At 25.4% G+C, this 24,560-nt stretch overlaps 1 protein-coding gene across 1 annotated transcript in view; it reads right to left on the bottom strand.

Moving 5' to 3' along the window:
• Positions 1 to 2,637: 2,637 nt before the first annotated feature.
• Positions 2,638 to 24,560, bottom strand: part of LOC134837071 (tyrosine-protein kinase-like otk) — a 33,159-nt gene continuing 11,236 nt past the window's right edge. The window contains exons 4-6 of the mRNA XM_063852387.1: positions 8,054 to 8,323; positions 2,864 to 4,608; positions 2,638 to 2,799 (exon numbers count right to left, since the gene is read on the bottom strand). Coding sequence (XP_063708457.1) covers positions 2,638 to 2,799; positions 2,864 to 4,608; positions 8,054 to 8,323 — 2,177 coding nt within the window. The remainder of the gene's footprint in view (positions 2,800 to 2,863; positions 4,609 to 8,053; positions 8,324 to 24,560) is intronic.

The following is a 24,560-nucleotide window of genomic DNA, read 5'->3' as shown; positions in this document are numbered from 1 at the left end:
AGTATTACTTTTGAAAAGAATACTATTTTATTATAATTATTATTTTTTTCTTATAATTTAGTATTTTTTATAATAATAATTAATATTATACGAAAATATAATTCTTTAAAACAAAATTAATTAAACTTACATGTAACTTATATTTAAATTTATTTTTTTTATGTAAAATTTAATTAAAAAATATTATTAGTAATATTAAAATTGTGCATTTTTTTGAATGAATTAATTATTTATTAATGAATTTTTATTTTTTTTTATAAATAATTATTTTTTTTCTGACTAGATCATAAATTATTGTAAAAAAAATTATTTTAAATGCATTTCTGGTTGTTTCATATTTTTTTCAAATTTATATTTAATGATATTTTTTGTTTATTAGTTATTTATTAACATTATATTCAAAGCAATGTACAATTATTATGAAAAGCAAGCACCCATAGGATATTTTTATTTATTTATGAGAATTTAATTTTTTTATTTTTAAATATTTTTCTATTGTTACGAGCTTTAATGAATATATTATGTCGACCGGAATTAATGAACAATAATTGCTTGATGGACTTTAAACATGTGTAATCATAAATAATTAATAATTAAACGGAACGTAATGATGCAAGGTGTCACAGTACGAGTTTCTCTTTTGTGGGTAAGTAAAGCGCTGCAGCTCCGTTCGCCGCATATAAAATTAAATTTAATTAAAGGGACCATAATATTGTTATGTGTGTTACGAGTTTATCATGTCGAAACTACTTCTTCGCTATGTCATATGCTACATATATTGAACAGTAATTTGCAAAATTTCCACTAATTACAAATTTATACGTATTTGCCATGAATTTGTATATTTATGGTTCAGTTATTGTAATAGGCTTTCAAATATAGATGATGTGACAATATTTAATAATAGAACGAAAGTTCATAAATAATTGCAATTAGTGAGCGAATGTGGGTTTTGCAAGTCTCCATATGGATGCGCTTACGGTACGAAACGAATTATTATCGCGAAAAATTACAGGACTAGACTAATTTTCATACAAAATGCTCCAAAATGGGTTAAAATGATAAAATTTTACATGGTGTCGTTAATTATAACGTTAATTCACGAATGAAATTGAATTCGAGATTTTTCTATACAGGAGTGAATATTGGCAAAATATTTACAATTTACGGGAATTTTTCTCTTAAAATTTAAAGAAGTTCTTGCTTTTTGTGTTTGGTTGATGCTTCGTCGTCGGGATTTTTTGGGTATTCGCTCTGCAGACAATTTCCGAGCGCTGTCACGAGTTGACTGAATGTCGGGCGATCTTTTGGATTTGTTGCCCAACATGATGTCTATGTGAAAAAATCGAGATGAAAAATAAAAAAATTAAAAATTTCAACACGCAACACACTCACCAATATGTTCTTTAATTTTTCCGGCGTATCTTTTGCCAATTTCCATTCGAGCTTGCCACTTTGTGCGAGTGCTACATATTGATCGTTCGGTATTTCTTCATGCGGCAATCGGACAGCTTGCGTGAAAATTTCCCACACCAACACGCCAAATGCAAAAATATCACTTTTAATTGAGTAATCGTCGTCGGCGAGACATTCGGGTGCAAGCCAACGTATTGGCAGCAGTTGATTCCGATGCTTGTGGTATTCGCGACTGTATTTGTCTTTGCACAAGCCGGGCAGCGATATTTTTGCGGTGAATTTGCTCGTTATGATGCAGTTACGGGTAGCGAGATCCCTGAAAAAAATTAAAGTTTTTATTGAAAAATATTTTTTTTTAATTGATGCAAAATTTTTCGCATAATTTAATTTTTTTATTAGAATTTCAATTTTTTATTTGATTAATTTAATTTAAATTTATAAAAAAAAATAATTTAATTTTATTTTTAAAAATTAATTTTCTCAAAAATTTGATAAAAAATTTTTTTTACTACTAAAAAATTTTATTTTATGAAAATTATTTCATGGTTAAAAATTTCATTTTCTTTAAAATTTTTATAAAAAAAATAAAACGACGAAGAAAAGAGAAATTTTTATTTTTTTCAAATTTATGTTTCAAAAAATTTAAATAATTATTTTAAAATTAGAAGAAATGAAATTTTTAGTATAAAAATTAAATTCAATTCAATTTGAATTTAAAAAAGATATTTATTGTTAAAAATTAATTTTCTCAAATTATTTTTATCAAAAAAAAAAATTATAAATAAATTTTTTAAATATTTTTCTTTTAGTTAAGAAATTTTCAAATTTTTGCTTTAAAAATCAAAATAATTTTTTGTCATTAAAAAAAATAAATTTAAAATCAAAAATAATAAATTTTAAAAAAATTTTTTTGAAATATTTAAATTTTTTCCTCTTTTAGGAAACAGATTTTTTTATTTTTTAAAACTTTTTTTAAATTGAAAAAAATAAATAAAAATTTTAAAAAAATCAAAAATTAATTCAAATAAAAATTAAATTTTATTTAAAACATTTAAAAAAATACCAAATTGAATAAGAAAAAATTAATCGCTTAATTTTGAAGAAATTTTAAATTTAAAAAAAAATTTAAAATTTAATTAAACTTTGAATTTTTTAAAATTATAAGAGAGTTAAGAATTTTGAAAAATATTGAAAAAAAAAATTTTTTTTTTCAATGAAAACTTACTTGTGAATCAATTTGGCTTTATAGATGGCATCGCATCCTTTGGCTAACATATGCGCGAGACCGCAACACTGCAACACATTCAACGGAATTGGCTTCGTTTCGAGTTTCGTTGTTGAAATTTCATCCGAAGTTGCCAACAAAAATTGTTTCAAATCTCCCTAAAAACCCAAAAAAAAAAAATCAAATTAAATTTTTTCACTAAATTTTATTTAAAAATCTTACCCAATCCGTGTATTCCAAGGTCAAATAATGGGGATCCTTTTCGCGACACAATCCATACAAACGTGCAACGCCCCTGCTCGACACCGTCCTGAACAAATCAATTTGTCTCCTGAACTCCGTGATTGCGTGCTCATCTTTCACTTTTGTCAAACTCTTTACCATCACGTAGCGATATTCCGTGGCGTCGTCTTTCTGTTGTTTTTCCTTCTCATTTTCGATTTCAACGCTGGGCTCCTCTTTTTCCTTCACATTTGTCGTCGTTTTGAGATCTGATCGTTTCGCTTTGCCAATTAGCACGTCGCCGAATTCGCCTTTGCCGATGAGAATCAAGTCCAAAAGGGCGCTGCGTTGAATGGCGTAATTATCCAAGACCGAAGATGATGTCGATTTTTTTGATTTATTTGAATTTACGGTGTCGTCACTCTTTTCGGGCTCTCCTGAAGCCTTTAATTTGCCGTTTGGGGATTTTTTGTGAACTCCATTGGGTGTGCGTTCCTTCTCGATGGGCAAACAAGGCTCGGTTTCTGCAGTTTTTATCTCTCCTTCGAGTTCGCACATGTCTTTCATGTCTCCCAGCTTCATTTTTCGCGCATTTCGACGTCGTCGACACCAAACCATGAGCACGACAACGAGAATGATGTACGTGGCTGCAACTCCCATCGTTACCATAACAGCTCGGGTGATGACAAATCCATCTTCCAAGTTGCCGCTGGGTAAATATCCGGGTTTTACCATCAAATGGACCTCTTCGCGTTTGAATCCCGCCATATTTCCGATTGTGCATCCGTATTTTCCGTCGTCGTCGAGATGCGCTTCCGTAATTATCAAAGTTCCGTTCTCCAAAATCCTAAAACGATCGTCAAACTCGTCATTGTGGATCGTTTTGAGGTCTTTGTCCCATTGAACTGTCGGCAGAGGGTCTCCTGTGGGCTGACAATGCAACGAAGTATTTCCCATTTCAGCAACGACGACAGTTGGTTCGGGTTTTATGACAAATTGGGGCGCAACAGCAACCGTTATTGCCACAGAAGCACGAATTTCGCCTTGTTCGGCGTTCGAAGCGATGCACGTGTAATTTCCCTTGTCATCGAAACGAACTTTGTCAAACACGAGAGTGCCATTTTCCGAAGTTGCATGTGACGGAAGAGGACTATCTTCGCCAAAAACCCATCGAATTGTCGGCGAGGGCGTTCCTTGGGCCTTGCAATGAACTTTTCCGATGGAATTTAGCTCCAAAGTCTTCGCTGTTGGCTTCGGAGAGAACTTTAACCTTGCAATGACCTTCAAATGACCCGCTTTTGATACCGCTTCCGATCCATCTTCGTTCAGAACCAAACATTCGTACAACCCCGCGTCATTCGGCAACAACGAACTAATGACCAACGAAGCATTTTCTTTGTTAATTTGGATTCTCGCATGTTCCTTCGCGTAAATGTTGTCCGGGATATTGGCTTCGACATTTCCTCCGCGCATCGCCGCATGTCGAATAACGGACCCGTCTTTGCGCCATTTCACGGTTTGCGTGTTTTCGCTGCCATCGGTGACTTTGAACAAGCAATTGAGGACCGTGTGTTCGCCTTCTTTGCCGACAACGTCGTGAGGATGACGCAAAAATTCAATGTTTGTCGCGGGTTTGTGGGCTTCGTCGCGTTTTCCGCGACACAATTTGGGATTGCTCGGAGAACATTCGAAGAGTTTGTGATGCGCGAGCAAATGTTCGAGAATGTGTTTCTTTTGTTTCACATCTGAAATGAGAAAAAAAAAGAAAAATTGAATTTTTGTTGATTAGAGAGAGACTTTCGCAAGTTAGAAATGATGGAAATTGCAAAGAAATTTCTTTTTGATGAAAAGTTTTTTTTTTTCATTCATAATTTGCAGTCGTCGTAATTTACAGAAGTTTTTATGAAATTTAAAAAAAAACTTTGTCGCGTTTCAAATTTATTTGAGATATGAAAAGTTTAATGACTTTTTAAATTTTTAAAAAATTCATGATTTTTTTTTATTTTTGAAAAATTTTTGATCAAAAAATATTTTTTTTATATAAAATTATATTTTAAAAATTTAATTTTTTTTAATATTTAACACAAAATATAAATTAAATTTTTAAAAATTTAAATTTATTTTTTAAATATTTATTTTAAAAATTTATTTTCTCAAAAAATAAAAAAAAATCAAAGTTAAATAATTTTTAAATTCTTCTTATTTTTTTGTAATTTAAAAAAAAAACTTTTTCAGTTTTTATTTTTTTTCTAATTTGAATTTTGATAAAGTTTCATTTAATTTTTATTCGAAAATAAAAAATAATAAAAAAATTAAAAAAATAAATTTTATTTAAATGTTAAAATTATTATTTAAATAAAAAACTCGAAAACTGATAAAAAAAAATTATTTATAAAATTTTATTAAATTTTAATTCTGAAATTGAAAAAAATAATAAAATTGACTTATTTAATTAAAAAATTTTTAAAGATATAAATTTTATTTGAATTTTAAAATTATTTTTAAAAAACTTCGAAAAAATTTTTAAAAAATCATAAAAAAGTTAATAAAATGAAACTTTTAATAAAAAAAATACTCTAAAAATTAAATTAAAATTTAATATTTTTTAAAAGTTTTTTCAAATAATTTTTATTTATGTATCATTTACTAAATTTTCATCAGTTTTTTTATTTTTTTTTTAAATATTTATTTTTTTAAGAAAATTTCCCGTTCTTCTAATTCAAAAGAAATTTTTACTTCAAAGCCTCAGCTTTTTCCAAAATTAAATTTGAAATGCGACAAAAAAGCACTCAAGTATCAATTTTTGTCCCCATACGACATCAGAAACGAGCTGAGGTCAAGTGTGTGCGCTCTTTCGATATTTATCAATCAACATTTTTGTCTTTCTCTCCCAACCTAAAAGCAATCTTTGATCGTAACGACAAACAAAAAGACGAAAAAAAAAATCATCATCAAAATAATGTATGGCAAAAGAAGCATTTTGTTGATTCCCGAGAGACAACTATCATCATCATCTTTCGTTTTCTTCGTTGCAGCAGCGGCAGCCAGCATCAACAATCTTTGTTTTGATACCGATGGAAAATCCTTTTTCTACAAAAATTTCCGAGCTCAGACGATGAAAAAAAGTTATTGCTCATGCTATCGTCTTGATTCATTGTCTGTACACGGCTCGCTCGAGAAAATGCATGCAACAAAAAAAATATTACAGAAGGAAAGCAATAAACTCTTATATCTCGTTGCTGCTTCCATATTGCGACGAGGCGTATAAAAAATAAGTTGCTCATCGTAAAAAAAGCGTTCTTTCATTGTCTCTCGGCTCGTGAGTTGTGTATTCGCATCATTAGAACAATATATATGACTCGAACGAACTGGCTTGCTGCTATTGTGAACTTGTAAACAATGTGTTGTGTTATCATAAATAGAGTACACAGTTGTTGGTTATGAAATTTTTATCTGTTTGATTATGTTTTTTTTTCTTCGCATGCGAGTTGAGTTGCCTTTGCTTGTGTCGTAAAGAAGGATTTTAATCGAACAAATATGTGTATAAGCAATGGGGAATAAAGTTAACAAGAGGCTTAAGCGGTTGTTGCGGGAAATTCCTTGAGTTTTCGGTTCACAAAATCATTTTTCTGTCAATAAATTTTGATTTTTTTGAATTTTTTATGCCGGATTTTCATGAAAATTTAATTAAATTGAATGATATTGACATGAATTTTCGATAAAAATTCGATATTTTTATCATTTTTAAGCTAAAATTCTTTAAAAGTTATTTTTTTAAATTTAAAAAAAAATATTTTTATTTTTAAAGTGAAATGAATTAATTAAAATATAAAAAAAAAAAAATTAAAAAAAAAAGTTAAAAAAATAATTTCAGCTTAAATAACAATATTTCTTTATAAACTCATATTAAATTCGGCTTTCCGAATTTTCGGTTTTTTTTTTAATTTTATTTTTTTTAAGTTTTTTTTTTAATTAAGACATTCTCACATTTTAAGTCATTTTTCGATTTATAATTAAGTTTTATTTAAAAAAAATAAATAATTTAAAATGTTTATTAAATTTTTAAAATAAATTTAAGATTATTATAAATTTATTTTTTTTAAATAAAAAAAAAAATTAATTTAAAATATTTTCTTAAAATAGAAATTTTTTACTTTTAGAATAATTTTTTTGAATATTTAAAATTAAATTAAAAAAAACTTTTAAAAATTAAAAAAAAAATTAATAAAATTAAATTAAAAAATTTGTTAAAATAAAAGATAAAAAAAAATTTTGACATAAAATTAAATTATATTAATATTAAATATTTATTAATATAAATATTAAAATTAAAATATTAAATATTAAAATTATTTTATGTGTCAAAAAAAAAAATTAATTATTAAATTTATTAAAAAATGTAAAAAAAATAATAAATAATTGTTTTTTAGTTAAAAAAAAAAAAAAATATTTATTTTACAATTTTTTATATAATTTTTAATAATATCCTTTCAAACTCTTGAAAATCATAAAAATATGTTTAGGTTACTTTAAATAGCCACAAGAAAGTTTTGTCTCTAAACAATTCTTGCTAAATATTGTCAACTGCATGATTTTATCGTCACTTTAAAAAATAAAGTTAAACCAAAATATCCTCAAGATATTATCCAAACAACTGACTACTGAAAAGTTTTCTCTTTATTTGACCTGTTCTCTCTCTAGCTCAGTTGTTTTATTGTTTGCCTTCGTTTTCTGTCACAATAATAACATCGAACAACAAAACTCAGAATTTAACTCGGAATCGAACAAAACATTCATCCCCGTAGATTATTCATAACTCCGAGATATGTTCGTCTCACACTCGACAGATCCACATTTCGGAATCAAAATAATAAATTTGTGCAAACGTAGCAAATTATTTCCTCCTTTGCTTGCCTGACTGCCTGCTTTGAACTGTGTTTTTGCGGCTGGAGTGAGGAGCGTGTATCTAATCTATTGGAAATAACTGAATTATTATCCCTCTGCCTCTGCCGAGAAAAATGACGACTGACTGAATGAATGAATGAAAAACAGACAAAATTGTTTTGTGCCAGTCCATAACAGAGTTATTTGCATCTAAAAATTATGATCGTGCAGTAAAATCCTCGTTTTTGTGTGTCAGTAGTAGTTCGCAGCCCGCACCAAAAATCATAATTATCAATTTTCGCTCACCTTTCAGTTTTAGCTTGTAATTTTTTGTGCTAACAATTGACCCGGCTTCGTTAGTTGCGGCGCAAGCATAAACGCCATTTTCCATGGGAGTCGCGTCACGGATGAACAAATGGCGTTTTTGCCAGTCGATGTGCCCGCTACGTTCGAGAATCTCTTCGTCCTTGAACCAGCTGATGACGATGTCGCCGTGTCCTTCAACGTGGCATTTTAGCACGTAGTTGTTGAGATGTTTGTCGGCACTAATTAGCTGCACAACGGGAGGAGCAAGCCCTGAAAAGAGAGAAAAAATGGAGAAAGTTGTTAGAAAAATCATGAAAATTTGATATTTTTAATTAAAAATTTTGCCCCAATGCATATTTGAGAATGTCTAAAAAGCAAAAATTTAAAATTTTTATCCAAAAACTCATTTTTAGTTACGTTTAAATTCATATTTTACATTTTTTGCCTTATTTACACTTTGAAATTTCGCCCCAATTCGTATTTGAAAATTTTGACCCAATACACATTTTCAATTTTTTTGCTTATTTCCAAACTTTTAAGCATCTTAATAGTTTTCAAAGTTTCAATTCTTATCTCAATGAATATTATAAATTTTTACTAAAAAGCACATTTTTGCCCAATACACATTCATAACTTTATCCCAATGCAAATTTTAAAATTTTTGCTTATTTTCAAATTCTTAAAAAGTTGACATTTTGATTTTTTCTTTAATTTTAAATCTCATCTCAATGCATATTTTCAACTTTAAATCTTTAAATTTTTTTCCTAATGCAAATTTTTAAAAAATTCGCCCAATGCACATTTGAAAATGTCTACTTAGCGAAATTTTTTAATTTTCATCCCAAAACACATTATAAATTTCGTTTAAATTCATATTTTACATTTTTTGCCCTATTTACACTTTGAAATTTTGTCCCAATTGTAATTTGAAATATTTGACCCAATGCACATTCCGCAAAATTTCACAATTTTTAAACACTTGACACATGTTTTCTCCGAAATTCCATAAAAATGAGATAAATTTGTGGAAAATTGGTAAACATATTTTCTCTCAAGTGACTATCACTCTCGCTACATCACTTTTTATCACAAATATTTGAACAAAAATGACATGAATCCCTGAAATGTACCTTTTACATGTGTGTGAGAAGCAAGGATGCAAAGTTTGCACTCGAGATAAAACATAAATAGTAAATACACAAAAAAAAAAAAAAATCTGCATCCTCGAGGTACTTTTTGTGCATAATTTTTTTTTTGTTCCCGTTGTAGTCTTGTTAAATATAATTCACTGCTGTGGCTTACACTCACAAAAAAGCCACAATATGCCAGAAAATTTAGTTTGCGGTTCGCTCTCCACACACAGAAGTTTAAAATGTGTAAATTTTATGACAGACGAAAAAAAATGCAAACATCATGCATCATGTTATCATTTCATTGTATTTTTCACGTAAAAATAGTTGATGTTGTTGTGACACGTGAGAGCATTAAACTGAAACGTTCCAGCTTGCGTAAATAAAATTTAATTTAGCAGAGTAGATGATTTTTTTCTCGGCACTGCAGTAGTTATCTTCACCTTGTTCGAAAACTATTTTAATTTAGAAATGAATTTCCATTTTATTTTTGTTTATTTATTTACTTTTATCCTTAGAGCGGTACTTAGCAGCGTCGACGTCGTCGAGCTTAATCAATGTTCCAAAAGTTCTTTTGTTTTGTGTTTTTCTTTTGTTTCTCGTTGGTACGCAGTGGTTTCTCGGCAATATTTCACTATTATTAGTTAGTTGCTTGAACGAAGAGGAAAAAGTTGAATAAATCTCTAAAATAAAGAAATAAAACTTTGTTTGTCATTTAATGCGTAATTTCAATTTTTGTTTTTGTTTGGTTGCTCTTTTTTTAAGTTTTACCAACAGAATTTACCTTTTGTCGTATTTGCATCTTAAAAGTGTTTGCAAGTGACTTAAAATTTATTTTGCACTTTTTCAAGTTGGAAATTCGAAGGATTTAATTTTTTTTAATTTTTCATTAATTTTAACATATTTTTCTTCTTTTCAATAAAAAAATAAAAATGTAAAATATTAAAAAAATTAATTAATTAAATTAAAATTAAAATTAATTTTAATAAAAATTAAAAAATAAAATTAATTTGATAAATAAAAAATATTTTAATTAAATTAATTAAATTTTAATAAATTAAATATAATTAATTATAATTAAATAAAAAATAATAAATAAAAAAATAAATAAATAAAAATAAATTAATTTTTTTTAAATAAAAAATAAATTTAAAAATTACTTTAATTTAATTATTTTTTTTTATTTTGAATTTAATTATTTTTAAAAAAAAAAAATTTTTTTTAGGAAATAATAAAATTAAAATTTTTTAAAAATAAAATTATAAAAAAATTAATTAAATTAATTATTTTTTTTATTTTAATAATTTTTTCTGTAAAAAAAAAAATTTTTTTTTTAAATTAAAATTTTTATTTTTTAAAAATAAAAAAAAAATAATTAAAAAGATTTATTTAAATAAATAATTTTTTTTTAAATAAAAAAAAAATATATTTTTTTATTTACTTTAATTTAATTACTTTTTTTTTATTTTAAATTTAATTTTTTATTATTGACAAAAAAAAAATTTCTTGGAATAAATTAATCAGAAACATTTTCAACCACATATGAAATCTGTCAACTCATTGAAAACACATCTTCTTGGAACGAAACTTGTCAAATACTGACAATCATCATTATAATTTTTTTTTTTCAATCAGACATTTTGCGTGGTTTTTCTCCGAATCATAAAGTTTCGTGACCTAACAAAAAAAGTTTAAAGTTGTCAACCCTCTAAGTACATATCTTTGTCACGTAACTTTTTCGCTGACTTTCTCACAAAAAGTACCCTACTTAATTATTATTGAATATTTTTCCACAACTTCTCAGGAAAAACAATTTTATTAAAAATTAAATTGTACAAAAAAACGAGCGAAAAACTATAAGTAAGTCATATTTTATTTCACATGACTGAACGCAAGCAAGTAGCGAATGCAATTCAAGAAGGCATGAAAAACTTTTTTTTTCTTCTTTTTTCCATATTACTGTCAAATATGCACATTGTACGAAAAAAAGCAATTTTCTCCTTTTACGGACGTTTATTTCATACAAATAATGGGTTCCAGTGAATATAACAATAATATAGTTTTTCCTTTTAGTTCGTTTCTTCGCACGTTCCCTTTTTAGCCACGACACAGACTTCGGCTGTGAATGCAACATGCATTATAAAGTTTTATATAAAAAAAATAAAATAATAATAAAAAAAAAAGTGTGAGGGATTTTTTTTTGCTAAATTTATTCGTCTGTCTGTTTGGGTTGCCGTTTGGGTGAAAGTGCAAGGGCGTGGTCCATTTATTATTGCTGCTACTTTGATAGTTTATGGCAGAACTTTTTAAAAATTCATCATTTAAATAAAAAAATATTACATTTGATAGAGTTATTAACCGGAAATATTTTTGCACACTACTCAAGAAAAATCGGCAAAACTTTATTTTCGGAAAAGTTGTAGTTTTATATCCTGTCTAATAATGACACAAGCGGATTTAAAACTTTTATATTTATTGTTATTAAAAAATATAAAACAATAATCCAGCAGCAGCATAGGCTCAATAAATAAATAAATATTTCAACTGGAAATGGCACATGTGACCCTTTTTGTGTTATTTTTCTCTCATTTCGACAATTTTCAGCATTGTTTTAAACATTAAATGATAAATTTTAGTAAAAGCGTATAATTATGACATGAATGCATCACAAAATGTTCCATAATTATATCATCATTTACTGACAATTGCGGGAAATTTAAAATTTAAATAAAAAAAAATTATCAAATTTATTTTAAATATTTAAAAAATATTTTTTAATTTTATTTAAAAATATTAATAAAAATTTAATATAACTTAATTAATTAATTGAAAAATTTTTTATTCAATTTTTTTTCATTTTAAATAATTTTTTATTAATTTAAATATTTTTTTTTAATTGAATTTAAATCAAAATTTAATAAACGAAAAAATTATAAATTAAATTAAAAATATTTTTATTCAATCAAAATTTATTTATTTAATTAATTTTATTTCTTTTATTTATTTAAAAAAATAATTATAAAATTTTATATAATTAAAAATTTATTAATTAATAATTTAAACATTTAAAAAAAAATAAATAAATAAATTTATAAATAAAAAATTATATTTAAAAAATTAAAATAATTTACAAAAAATTAAAAATTTTTTTTTCATATTTAGTTTTGTAATTAATTTTAATTTAATTTAACTTTATTTAATTTAAGAAAAAAATTTAAAATAAAAAATTAAATAATTTTTAAAATAAATTAAAAATTATTTAAATTAATTTTATTAAAATTAAAAAATATTTTTTTTTTGAATCAAATTAATCAAAAATTTACTTTTTCCCGCAATTCTCGTGAAATGATGAAAAGATCCATAATAATTATATGGATTTAAATCTGAAAATTACGTCATAATAATTTACAATAATTTCTAAATGTAATATAAGAGACAATATTTTGCGCTACTTAATACCAAAGCTCTGTCGTAGCTTCGCTCCTGTCTGGCGCACGATGCAAATTGACGTTGCCACTATTGTAAAATAATATATAAAAAGTAATGATAATGTGAAAAAAAGCAATGCTGTGGGCAGAATATTAAATTTTTTCCATACATATTTGTATGTGCGAGTAATAAGATCTCGTTAGACTCGACGCGGCGCTCAGAAAAATTATGCCAAAGGAAAAGTTTCAGTTTACAGGAAAATAACAACGTTGCTGAGAGCAATTTTAAACGGCGGCGTACAAGGTGATTTTCTCAATAATGCTCAATGTTTTGATGTTTTCGCGGTAAGTAGTAAGAAAATTTTTGTAATGAGAGAAATATATTTAACGTCAAGATATGCTTGAAATATGAATAAATGATAAGCGATGGAGAAATTATGCTGATGGAAAAGATCAGTTTTTTTTTGTAAATAAAAGTATAAAATAAAAAGAATCAACGAGGAAAAGTTTTGAATGATTTGAAGTGTCTTTTGTTTTAATATTTGTTGGCTTTTCAATGGAAAATCATGATAGAAATTAAAGTTTTTGAGTGATTTTCACGGAAAAAAGGGAAAAATAATTAGCCAACTTGATTTTCAAGTAAAAGCTGAAAGTATATTGGTTTGTTAAGTGTACACGATTGTAATAATTTTTAAAAAATATGAACGATTTTTAACCACTCAAAATATTTTTTGTCATTAAATACGAACCACTTCAACGAAAAGTTCACTGCAATTCATAAAATTCATCATTTTTCGCATAAAAACATTTTTTGGTAATAATATGAAATTTACTTGAATTAGCTATAAGGCGATTTTCAAATTTCACAACTGTCATTTTTTATTAATTGACATAATTTAATTTTTTTTTTTCAGAAAAATCAAATTATTTTTTTCTTTTAAAAACCAACAAAAAAATTATTAAAAATCTGCCAATTTTATTTTATTTTTACAGATAAAAATTTTTTATAAAATTTTTCCGCTCATCATAAAATATTGCATTTAATTTTATTTTAATTTGAAGCGAATTATAAAATAAAAAATGTTGTTTACTACTTTATTGACATAAAATGCATTAACATAAATCCAAATTAATTCTGGGAAAGCATTTTTCCTCATAATTTTTTTGTACATGAAAAATGTAAAAAAATGCATTTTTTTAATTATTTGAATTCAACACTCAAGCAAAAAAAAAAAAATAATAATAATGTGAATGTGTAAATAAAAGCTCATTATCATTATCATTAGGCCTTTTCTTGTTTTCCATTTTTTTCAACAATTTTTTTTTATTTTTCTTTTAGTAAGAAGTCATTTTCTGTTGAATGGATGGATGGATGGATGGCAAGCAGCGTAGTTTCGAACAAAGTAGTCAGTCAGATAAGAGTTAAGAACAATTGAAACACAACAAAAAAAAAATAAAATAAAAAAGAGGAATTAACAGCAACTTTTTTAAAATACAACTTAATGGATGCTTACTTTTCTGCTTCTCTCTTTTTATTCCAGTTTTCTCTAATGACTGCACGAGGACGAGGACATTCTAATGGAAATATTTTTAAAATGCTCATGAGTTGCTTGGCACAAAATGAGCGGAATAGAGATATGCGCAAATATTTACAATCTCGTCAAAGAATTTTTATTGTATATAAAAATTGTATGTCGTCGACATCGTCGTCGATGGTTGTTCTGAAAAGAATTACCGCGGAGTTGTGTGTGCGTGTGTGAGTCAATAGAAATCTGTCGTCGTCGTTGTTTGTCGTAATGAACAACCGCGAGCGACACAGAAAGAATGCAGACAAAAATATTTTAATGAAAGAAAAAATATATTACAATGGCTAGCAAGGCATTCAGAGATGGATATTAAGGTAAAAACTAACAAAACTCGAGATTTTTAAAAGAATTTAAAAATAATTTTATGAAATTGGATAAATTTTGAAATGCAATAACTCAAGTTTTACTTTGAAAATTTCTTTACAGATTTTTGTAATGAATTAGTTTTATCTTTTAGAAGGTTTCTGAACAAAAATTTTTGAAAAAATCATCTGAAATCATGTAAAAAATTAAAAATTTAATGTTTGAGCTTCATTGCATACTTTCAGGATTTTTTCTTAAATTTACCAAATATTAATTTAAATAAAAAAATAATTAATTAAATTAAATTAATTTTTTTTTTTTAATTTTTAATTATTTTTTTTTTTATTTTATTTAATTAATTTTTTAATTTTTAAAATTTTAATTTTTTAATTTTTTTTATTTTAATTAATTTTTTTTTAAATTTTAATTTAATTTTAAGTTTTTTCAGTAAAATTAGAATTAAATTTTTAATTAAATTAATTTTAATTAATTAAATTTTAATTAAAAAAAAATAATTAAAATAGATTTTTAAAATTACAATTTTTCAGAAAGGACCTTTAAGAAAACTTTTGAGGCGCAAAAAAATCAAAATCCATCCCTGACGAGACTTTAACGTGTAAAACAATGAAAGCACTTTGCTGAAAAAAAAATAAAAATGACGTGTTTTGTGTGCATTTCAAGTGGTTCTCACCTAGATTGCATTTATTAAAAATTTTTTTCGAGAAATCTGTCTCTCTTGGTCGATAATCCGCATTGTCGTCATCATAACCATCATCGACATCGGAGCAGTTCATGCCATGGAAAACCGAAAAACCTCCAGCTGTGCAATAATAACTTTGATAATGCGGTAGATATGATCTAAGAGCATCTGCCTGCCATCGTGTGTGTGTGTGATATGTTTGGTAATGTTCTGCGAATTGAGGCGTTGTTTTAACGAAAAATACGGCAGTAATTATTTCTCGGAGCTGTGAGTCAATCCCATTCGCTCCAAAAGTTTATAATTATAAATTTTTACGGAAATATTTTTTTTTCTCTCAAGTTTTTTTGAACCTGATGAGGAATAAATGTGTGAATGGCTTTAAACTTTTTACTGCATTATACATATATTTACACGAACAACTAAATCCATAAAGTCGGCAAAGATGAAAGAAAAACGACCCGACCGGAATACTTATAAAATAAATTTCTGTACGAAGGTACGACGAACAAGTCGAACGAAGAAGAATGAACCAGACTTATGAGAAATTTTTATTGTAGTGAGTAGTTATTAAAGTTAATATGCAAAATAATGGAACAACAACGCCTTCATTGCATCAAAGCATGCGTTCTGTTATTATTATGAAATAGATGTGAAATGGACCTCAAACATAGAAGAAGTCGTAAAAGTTGCTCATAAACAACGTCGTTCGTTTTAATTAAAAAAACGAAAAATGCTTCCAAAAATACACGAAGATGTATACAGTTTTTGATCTTTTTTCTGAATAAATATAAATAAAAGGGAAAAAATCTTGTTGATCGATTCTTTGATGTAATCTTCAAAAAATAACAGATTTCATTCGGTTTTATGAAAAAATCGGAGATTATTGTATAAACAAAAGTTTCACTTGATGAGTTAGTTTGCTTAAAACTTTCTACATTCTCTTCATATTTAATCTTCAAGTCTATAGAAAATATTTTAGACAATACGATTAAGTTAACGATGGTTAGTCTAAAACAATAAAGGATCAGATTTCATATTGTTTTTAAAGTTTGAATTAGCAGAATTGCGATTTTCAAATTTTTTAACTGTCATTTTTGAATTGACATTTCTGAATTTTTTTATCAAAATATCAATTTCAACAATTAAAATTAAAGTTTTTTAATATTTTTTCATGAATTTTAAGTAAAAAATTACAAAATGAGTATTTGTTATTTTGAATTAGCAAAGATGCAATTTTCAAATTTTACAACTGTCAAAAATTTGAGTTGACATTTCTGAAATTTCTTTAAAAATAAAGTTAAAATTACCAATTTAATTAAAAATTTGAAAATTTTAAACATTTAAAAAAAATATGAGTTTTGAGTAAAAATTAAAAAAAAAATGAAATTGAATTAGCAAAAAGGCGATTTACAAATTTCGATCAATTTATAAAAAAATTATTTAAAGTAAAAAAATTTTAATTAAATGCTCCATCCTAACAGTAAGAAACCCTACTAATTAAACGTCGTTCGCCGTCGTCTTTATCGTCGTCAACGTTCTTGAGCAGGAGGCAAGACGTTCTTGTAAAGTCGTGTAAAGAAAACTTGTATGACTGACAAATTCGCTGTGTGGTAAATAAACTTTTGCAAAGGAAAAAAAATAACAATTTTTTGATGCTGTAAAAGATTTATTTACTATCATCTTGCTTGCTCAAGCTTCTTTCTGCCAGCCCGTGCATCATAGGCAGAAACGTGAGATTAATGAAAAAGAGCAAGCAATGTAAGTAATGCAAACATCTTAATTTATTCACTGTCAGTGTTATTTGTGCATCTTGCCGCCGTTGTACCACACAAGAATATTTCGCTGCGCTTGACGTTTTTTTCTTTCGTTTTCGGGATTCAAGGCAAGTTTTTGATGTGAAAAAAATGAAATAAAAACTCGCGGTAATGATTCACTAACGCGTCGTTACAACAAGAAAAAAAGAGCAAACAACAAGAAAAAATTGTTGACATTGTATATCATTCTGAACATTTACTTTTCGACATCGTATAATTGTTACTGATAGCGGCAAACTTTTTTTTTTACAACACGGCGACGGCATCATATCTTATCAATTCATATCAACGTGTATTTTTTTTCGGATGGAACTTGTAACCGTATGTGGTTTGTCAATTAGGCGTCGAAATGTTGTGATAGAACTTTTAATGAAGATGTTCGATGATAATTGTTTACGGAGAAATTGGGATTTTTGTTGTTTTGAACTTTTTTGTTTCGAACATGGCAAAAGTTGTCAACAAAATAAATCACTTTGCCATGAAAAAATTTTAAGAGTAAAAAAAATAAATCAAAAATTGAGGAATTTTCTTTAATTTAATAAAGAAAAAAAAAATATTTAATTTAATAAAAAATATTTTTTAGTTAAATTTTACTTATAAATTTTTAATTTTTTTTTTTTCAATACAAAAATAATGAATTTGAGTTCGAATAATTAAAAAATTTAATTAAAAAAAATTATTTTGAAAATTTTATTAAATTAAATAAAAATTTATTAATTGATTTAAGAATATTTTTACAAAAAAGAAAAAAATATAATTTTTAAACTTCTTAAAAAAATTATTAATTTTTTTTTGTTCATTTTTTGATTAAAAATTGAATAAAAAATAAATAAAAAATATGATTAAAAAAAATTAAATGTTTTTAATTTTTTTTTAATATAAAAATTCAACATAGGTACAAAAAAAATATTTTTATTTTTCAAATTTTTTTTTAATAATTAATTATATTTTTTTAAATTTTTATTCCGTTTGTAATTTTAAAAAAAATCTTTCAATTATTAAAAAAAAATTAATAAAAAATAAAAATAATAAAAAAATGATAAGAAAAAAATAAATTTAATTTTTTTTAATATGAAATTCAATATTTCAAAAAATTTATTAAAAAATAATTATTTTTTTTTATTTATTTTTTTTAAATTAAATAAAAAAATTAATTTAGATTAAGAAAAATTAAATATTTAAATTAAAAAAAATATTAATTATAAAAATTTTATTAATATTTTTTTACAAAAAAAAATTACTTAAGAAATTTTATCATTCCCTCAAACCTCTCTTGACAAAAATCGCGCTGCTTTCTCGAAGTCAAATTTTCATCTCACACATATTTATCTGCACAAACAACAAATGCCAGACGTGACAAACCATCCTCAGGAAAGAATGAAAGAAAAAAATTCCTCCCAAAAAAACGAGAGAAATTTTTTCTTATAATTTTTATTCAATCAGCGTAGAAAATTGAAGTAGATGATTGTATGTTATGCCCTCGCACACATTCACAAATAAATAACTAAGTCATGTTCTATCATCGTCAGCATCTAACTAATTATTGTAAATAAAGAAACATTTTTTGTTGTTGCGGTTCCTTCTGCCGCCCATGGAGGGAGAAACTTCATCTTCATCACGTTCGTATCATCAGTTATAACAATTAGAAAACTTAACGAAACATGGAAAGCAAGAAAAAATGTCTATCCAGCAGGTGCTGATGTGATTCGGATTGCGGAAATACCAAACTTCGCTCGGAGATAATCAAAACGGAATATTTCGTCGTCTTTTTCGTGCCAAGTAACCCTTGTAGCTGCCATCAGGTAAGAGAAGCACGTTAAAACAATTATAGTTTTGCACATTCTTTCCTTTTTTCAATAAAAATGTGAGCAAAAAGTTAGTTTAGAGACGAAACAATGCACGGAGAGGAAAAAAGTCGGAGGATGGGTCGCTATTATTATTTTTTTTTATTTGGAACAACAACGGGGTGAAATAACTAGGCTAAAAGTTGTTTATGAGCAATTCAATATGAAACGTGCGACAAGTGCTCAAAACATGGAGAAATGAATAAAAGTTTTGTTTTTCTTCTTCTTTTCTTTCTTTCTTCTTATTTGCAGGAGGATATCATCTGCGGATAAGACGGTGTGAGTACATCTTTTGTTTTGTTTCGTTTTCTCCTTTCGCGGTGAGGCGGCGTCACATTCGACAAATGCTTGTACGTGTCTAAGCAGATCAGATAAGTTTTTGACTTATTCCAAACGGAGCATTTATTAAGCAATTTCGTCGGTGAAAAAGCAGGCAATCAAGAGGAAATTGAACTACTTGACGGTTTATTGTACTTTCAGCAAGAAAAAAAAGGAACGTGATGGTAAGTAATTTTTTTCTTTCTGAAAAATTGACTTAATTTTGTTATAAATTAATCCAAACCAAGCATAAAAAATTTTTTTTTTAATTTTTATTTTTTTTTAATTTTTTTTTTTATTTAAAAATTTTTTTAAAAATTTTTATTTTTTTTAAATTTTAATTTTATTAAATTTTTATAAAAAAATTAAAAAAATCGGGACTATGAAAATTTAAGCGAAATTCTTTGAAAAAAAATCCAAATGATGATTTTTCATATGAAAAAAATATCAAAGGTGGTCTTCACTCAACCTCAAATCATTTCATAATTCCCTTTCCATCATCCATGCACGACGTTTCATTATTTCCATTAATTTCAAAAGTTTATTAGCTCCCAAATGGATGTTATTTAACAGAAATTTTCTTCATTTTTCTCTCCATGCATTCAACACTCCCATATGTGAAAGATGAAAAATTGTTTGTTATGTTTAAATAAATATTATTTTTGTATCTCTGTGTAAATAAAAGATAAAAGTACACAAATACAAAAAATAAACTAAACTTTAAAAAAACTGTTTTTGATCTATTGATGAAGAAAACGTTCTTAACTCTCAGAATGAAGCAGAAAAGAAGGAATTAATTATTTTCGCTTCAAACTAAATGTATTTTATTTATTTCAGTGACTAATTTCCTTTTGTGCAACTTCTTCCTCCTTCTTCTTTATTTCTTTCAAACAGTAAAAAAAATTTATAATAATAACAAAAATATTTTTTTTTGCCAATGCACTTGGCTTTGCTCAAAATTCTTCTTTCTTCTAAGCAAACGTGCAAGTTTATAAATATTTTTTGTTTTGCGTGGCGTTCGTTCAACGAGAAGAAGTTGAGCAAAAAGAAACGATGATAAACATGCCGATGATGCCGCACACACAAGAAATAAATGTGCATGAAAAATTTCATCTACAGGCAAAAGTTTTTTTTTTTTTTGAGCAACTCCTATTATATTATTATTTTTATTGGTATCTAGACAGTCTTCCGTGCTTGCGAGTCTGATCTTTGGATGGACATCAATACAATATTGAAATAATCTAAGAAATTGTTCGGTATAGGAGCATGGAGAAGCATCAATTTAAAATAAGCCTTATTATAAAATAAAGAAGAAGAAAAAAAAAGTTGAAAGAATGAAGAAAATACAGAGCGTTTATTAATTTTTTTTTTAATTTAAAAAAAATTGTAAAATATTATTTTAAAAATGTTAATAATATTTTTTGTTAAATTTCAAATTTTAGGTTTCATTTTGAATTTTAAAAAATTTAATTTAATTTAAATTTTATTTTTTTTATAAATATTTATTTTCAACAAAAAAAAAATTTTTATAAATCTTATAAAAAAAATTAAAATTTATTTAATATGAAAATTAAAGAAAAATAAAGAAATATTAAAGAAAAATATTTATTTACTTAAAGTTTAAGTGCTTATTTATTTATTTGAAATTTTTAATTTTAGAATTTTTTTAAAAGAATAAAATTAATTTTTTAAAAATTATTTTCAAATAAATTTGATTACCTATTGTTATAAAAAAAAATTAAAATTTTATAATATTTTTTAAATTAGTAATTTTTGAAAAAAAATTATTTTTAAGATATTCGAATTTTTAAATTTTTTATTAATTAATTTGTTATTTTTTTAAATTTATGAAAAATTTATGAAAATCTATTTTTGAAAAAAATTCCATGAATTAAATATTCTTTGGGTTAAAAATTTTCTTTTATCCTTAAAAATAAAGATTTTCAAAAAATTAAATAAATAATATTAAAATTTTATAAAATATTTATTCATTAATTTTAATTATTTATTTTTGTTATTAAAATAAAATAACAAAAATTTAAATAAAATAAACAAAAAAAAAATTATAAAAAAATAAAAATTTTTTAATTTCAAAATCAATAAAAATATTAATTAATTAGTTTTAATTATTTTAATTATATAAATCAATTTTAATCATTAAAAAATAATAAATTAAAAAAACAATTAAATAATTTATTATTTAGAATTATTTTGAAAATTAAAAAATATTTTTAAATAAATTCATTAAATTTTAAAAAAAATCCTCTGTACTTTAACAAGAAAGAAAGACGAAGAATATCAATGAAGACTGAACGTAACGTATTTTATAAGCCGGCAGTCCATTTTATATCAAAATAACTCGAGATACGTTTCGAACGTACGGCAAGCATGTCATGTCAGTGGATTTTCTCCGGTAGTTATAAACGAAGAAGAAGAGGTCGCTTCTCATGAAAGAGATGAAATTGACTTTTATAACCAACAATCTACATGTCGGTGCTTGCAAAGGAAAAATTTTTCTCCAACTATTTTTTTTTGTTTCATTTTATTTTACTTTCCCATAAATTCTGCGCCGAAAAATAAATTATCATATTTATAATAATTTTCCGTCGTTGTTGTTGTTGTTTTTCGGTTGGTGTCCCGCACCCGACAAATGGTAAACAACAATAAATAATGTAACAATGGAGTGTAATAAATTTACATCAATTCAATATGATGCCAAAAAAGATCTTTTTTGTATTTCGCACACACACTCACTTAACAAATATTAAACAATTTGTTGCTTTTTTTCCGGGCAAATGCGCACAAAACTATGATTTCCGTGTGATTTCACTTTAAAAATGTCTGCCATACGGCAAAATTGGTCACAGTTTCTTTGAACTCGGGTCTGTCTCGATATTTACCGATTTTTCACAGAACATAACATTCGCACACACAACACGGAATATTAATAATAATTGAACAAAGAAACCCATAAAAAGTTTCTAAATAATCATAAACTCATAAAATGCCGGTTTTCGGCTCGAAATTTCCGTCGAAGAAGAAAACAAAAGATAATTTATTTCGATTTAATAATACGATGCCGTAATTAGTTTCAGTCGTTCTTCGTTCCCAAAAAAAAAGTGAATCACACTTTAAAGCGGGATCAATGCATCATTTTAATGAAATGGTTAAAGGCTTAAAGTGCTTTTGGGCATCAATCTAAAAAAAAAAAATAAAAATAAACCTGGCGATCATGCATGAAGCGACGAAGAACGAGAAGAGAAAAGGAACGACGATGGTAATAATTATAATTACATTTTACCATTCAACGTGAACCTTTTGACTCGACTGCAACATAATAGTCCCTGCCCTGCCTTTATTTCATTATTTTCACACTTCAATCTGTCTGTTCTCTCTCATATTCTCTTTTTCTTCGCTTTTTTTTTATTTTTGCCTCATACGAGAAAAAAAGAATATTTAATGCGCTGCATTTACATTTTCTGACGAACATGACTCAAAAACATGCGTAAAATATTATGCACGGGAATTAAAATGTTTCAATTGCACCATCGTCAAATTTGATGCGAACATTATTTTATGATAGGCCGTAGTTTGTAATTAAATGTGATTCGCGTGTGTTTGCCAAAAAATAGAGGCAAATTAGGCAAATTTCGAATTAAGCATAAACTCGTTCATTTAATGTTTGCATTTTATAATTTTATTGATTAAGAGCAGGTTAGATTGTTGAACTGCGTCGAATTTTGCATGTTTTTCGGTTGTGTAATTGACCGAGGGAATTGAAATAATTTTTAATAAATTTACATTTGAAATATTACTCAAATTACATTTTTAGTCAAGGATACTTTTTCATAAAACGCAAAATGTAGTTTTATCAAAAGGAATTTAATATTGAGTCATTGAAATCATTTTTCTGTAAAAAAGAGTATTTTTATTGTTGAACAAAATAATTTAAAAAAAAATGAAATAGAAAATTTTTTTATTGAAAAAAATGTAATTTAGATTTTATTTTCTATGGAAAGTACGTGAATTTTGAATTTTTTAAAATTATTAATAATTTAATTAATTATTATTTTTTTATGACAAAATAAAAAAAATTCTATAAAATTTATTTCTTCTGAATATTAGAGAAATTTTAATTTAATAAAAAAAAAATATTTTGACATTTTTACGATAATTTTCTCTTAATTTATTTAAAAATTAATTCATTTTTATTTATTTAATTTATGAAAAAAAAATATTTAAATTATTTTTTTTTAACTTGTAAAAATCCTTGAAATTTAAGAATAATGTATGTTGTAATTTAAAATATTTTTTCTTAATTTATTTTTTTTTACTTTTTTTAAAGAGTAAAATATTTAAAATTGTTATCCTTAAAATTTTTATATCATTATTTTTTTACTTTTTTTTTGAAACTTTAAGAAATTTAAATTTATTAAAAAAATGTTCTGTCATTTTACTTTATTTTAATTAATTTTCTCGTTAAACTTAATTTTGCAAAAAAAAAATGAGATTGATTTTTAGTTAAAAATTTAAAAAAAAAATAATAACAAATTATTTAAATTTCATTCTTTCGAAAATTTTAATTTGTTAAAAATATATTTTAATTTTTATTAATTAAAAAATGTGAATAAAATTATTTAAATTAAATTTGAAAATTACTGTAACATTGTTAAAAATCCTTAAAAATTAAAGAATTCCGCTTTTTATTTTTTTTTTATTAAACTTAAGATTTTTTTTTATTTTGTTAAATTTATTTTTTCTAAATTTTTAAAAATAAAAAAAAAACAAATTATTTTTTTGATGAAAAAATCCCTTCACTAAAAAATAAATTTTAATATAAAAAAATATGTTTTCCACAGGATAAATCCGAAAATTTATTCCTGCCTCATGGAAAACCCCAAGCACAAGAATATGTTACGACTGTTAATTTATTAAGAGGTATAAATACTTACAGCTTTATAAATTTTATTCGTAACTCATTCACTAATCCTTGCTTTAACCCAGATTTTGTTGTGTGTGAAATACGTTCGAAAAGTTCAATGTTCGTGAATGCAGGAGCAAAAAAGCGATTGTTGTTGCTGCTCCTCAATATTGCATAAAATTTATAAGAAAATACCTCCTATATTACTACTTTGCCATGTTCCCCATTCATTTATTTTATCATATATCTCGTTTCAGGTACGAGCGATTCCCTCAGTTCGGAAAACATTGTGCAAGGAAATCAAGTCCATTATTTAGAAGGATTCGAAATAATAATGAATGAATAAACACTTTGCTCTCTATCCGAGGCATCTCCGTTGCAAAAGTCTCCGTTGGCATGCCAGAGTATAAATTAAGGATATAAATTTGTATGAAAACTAAGTTGTTGTATCTTGATGGTATCG

This window comes from Culicoides brevitarsis, chromosome 1 (genome assembly GCF_036172545.1).
Source record: "Culicoides brevitarsis isolate CSIRO-B50_1 chromosome 1, AGI_CSIRO_Cbre_v1, whole genome shotgun sequence".
In the NCBI taxonomy this organism is placed as follows: Eukaryota; Metazoa; Arthropoda; class Insecta; order Diptera; family Ceratopogonidae; genus Culicoides; species Culicoides brevitarsis.
The sequence above is the reverse complement of the archived record's forward strand: the minus strand, read 5'-3'. Positions and strand labels throughout refer to the sequence as shown.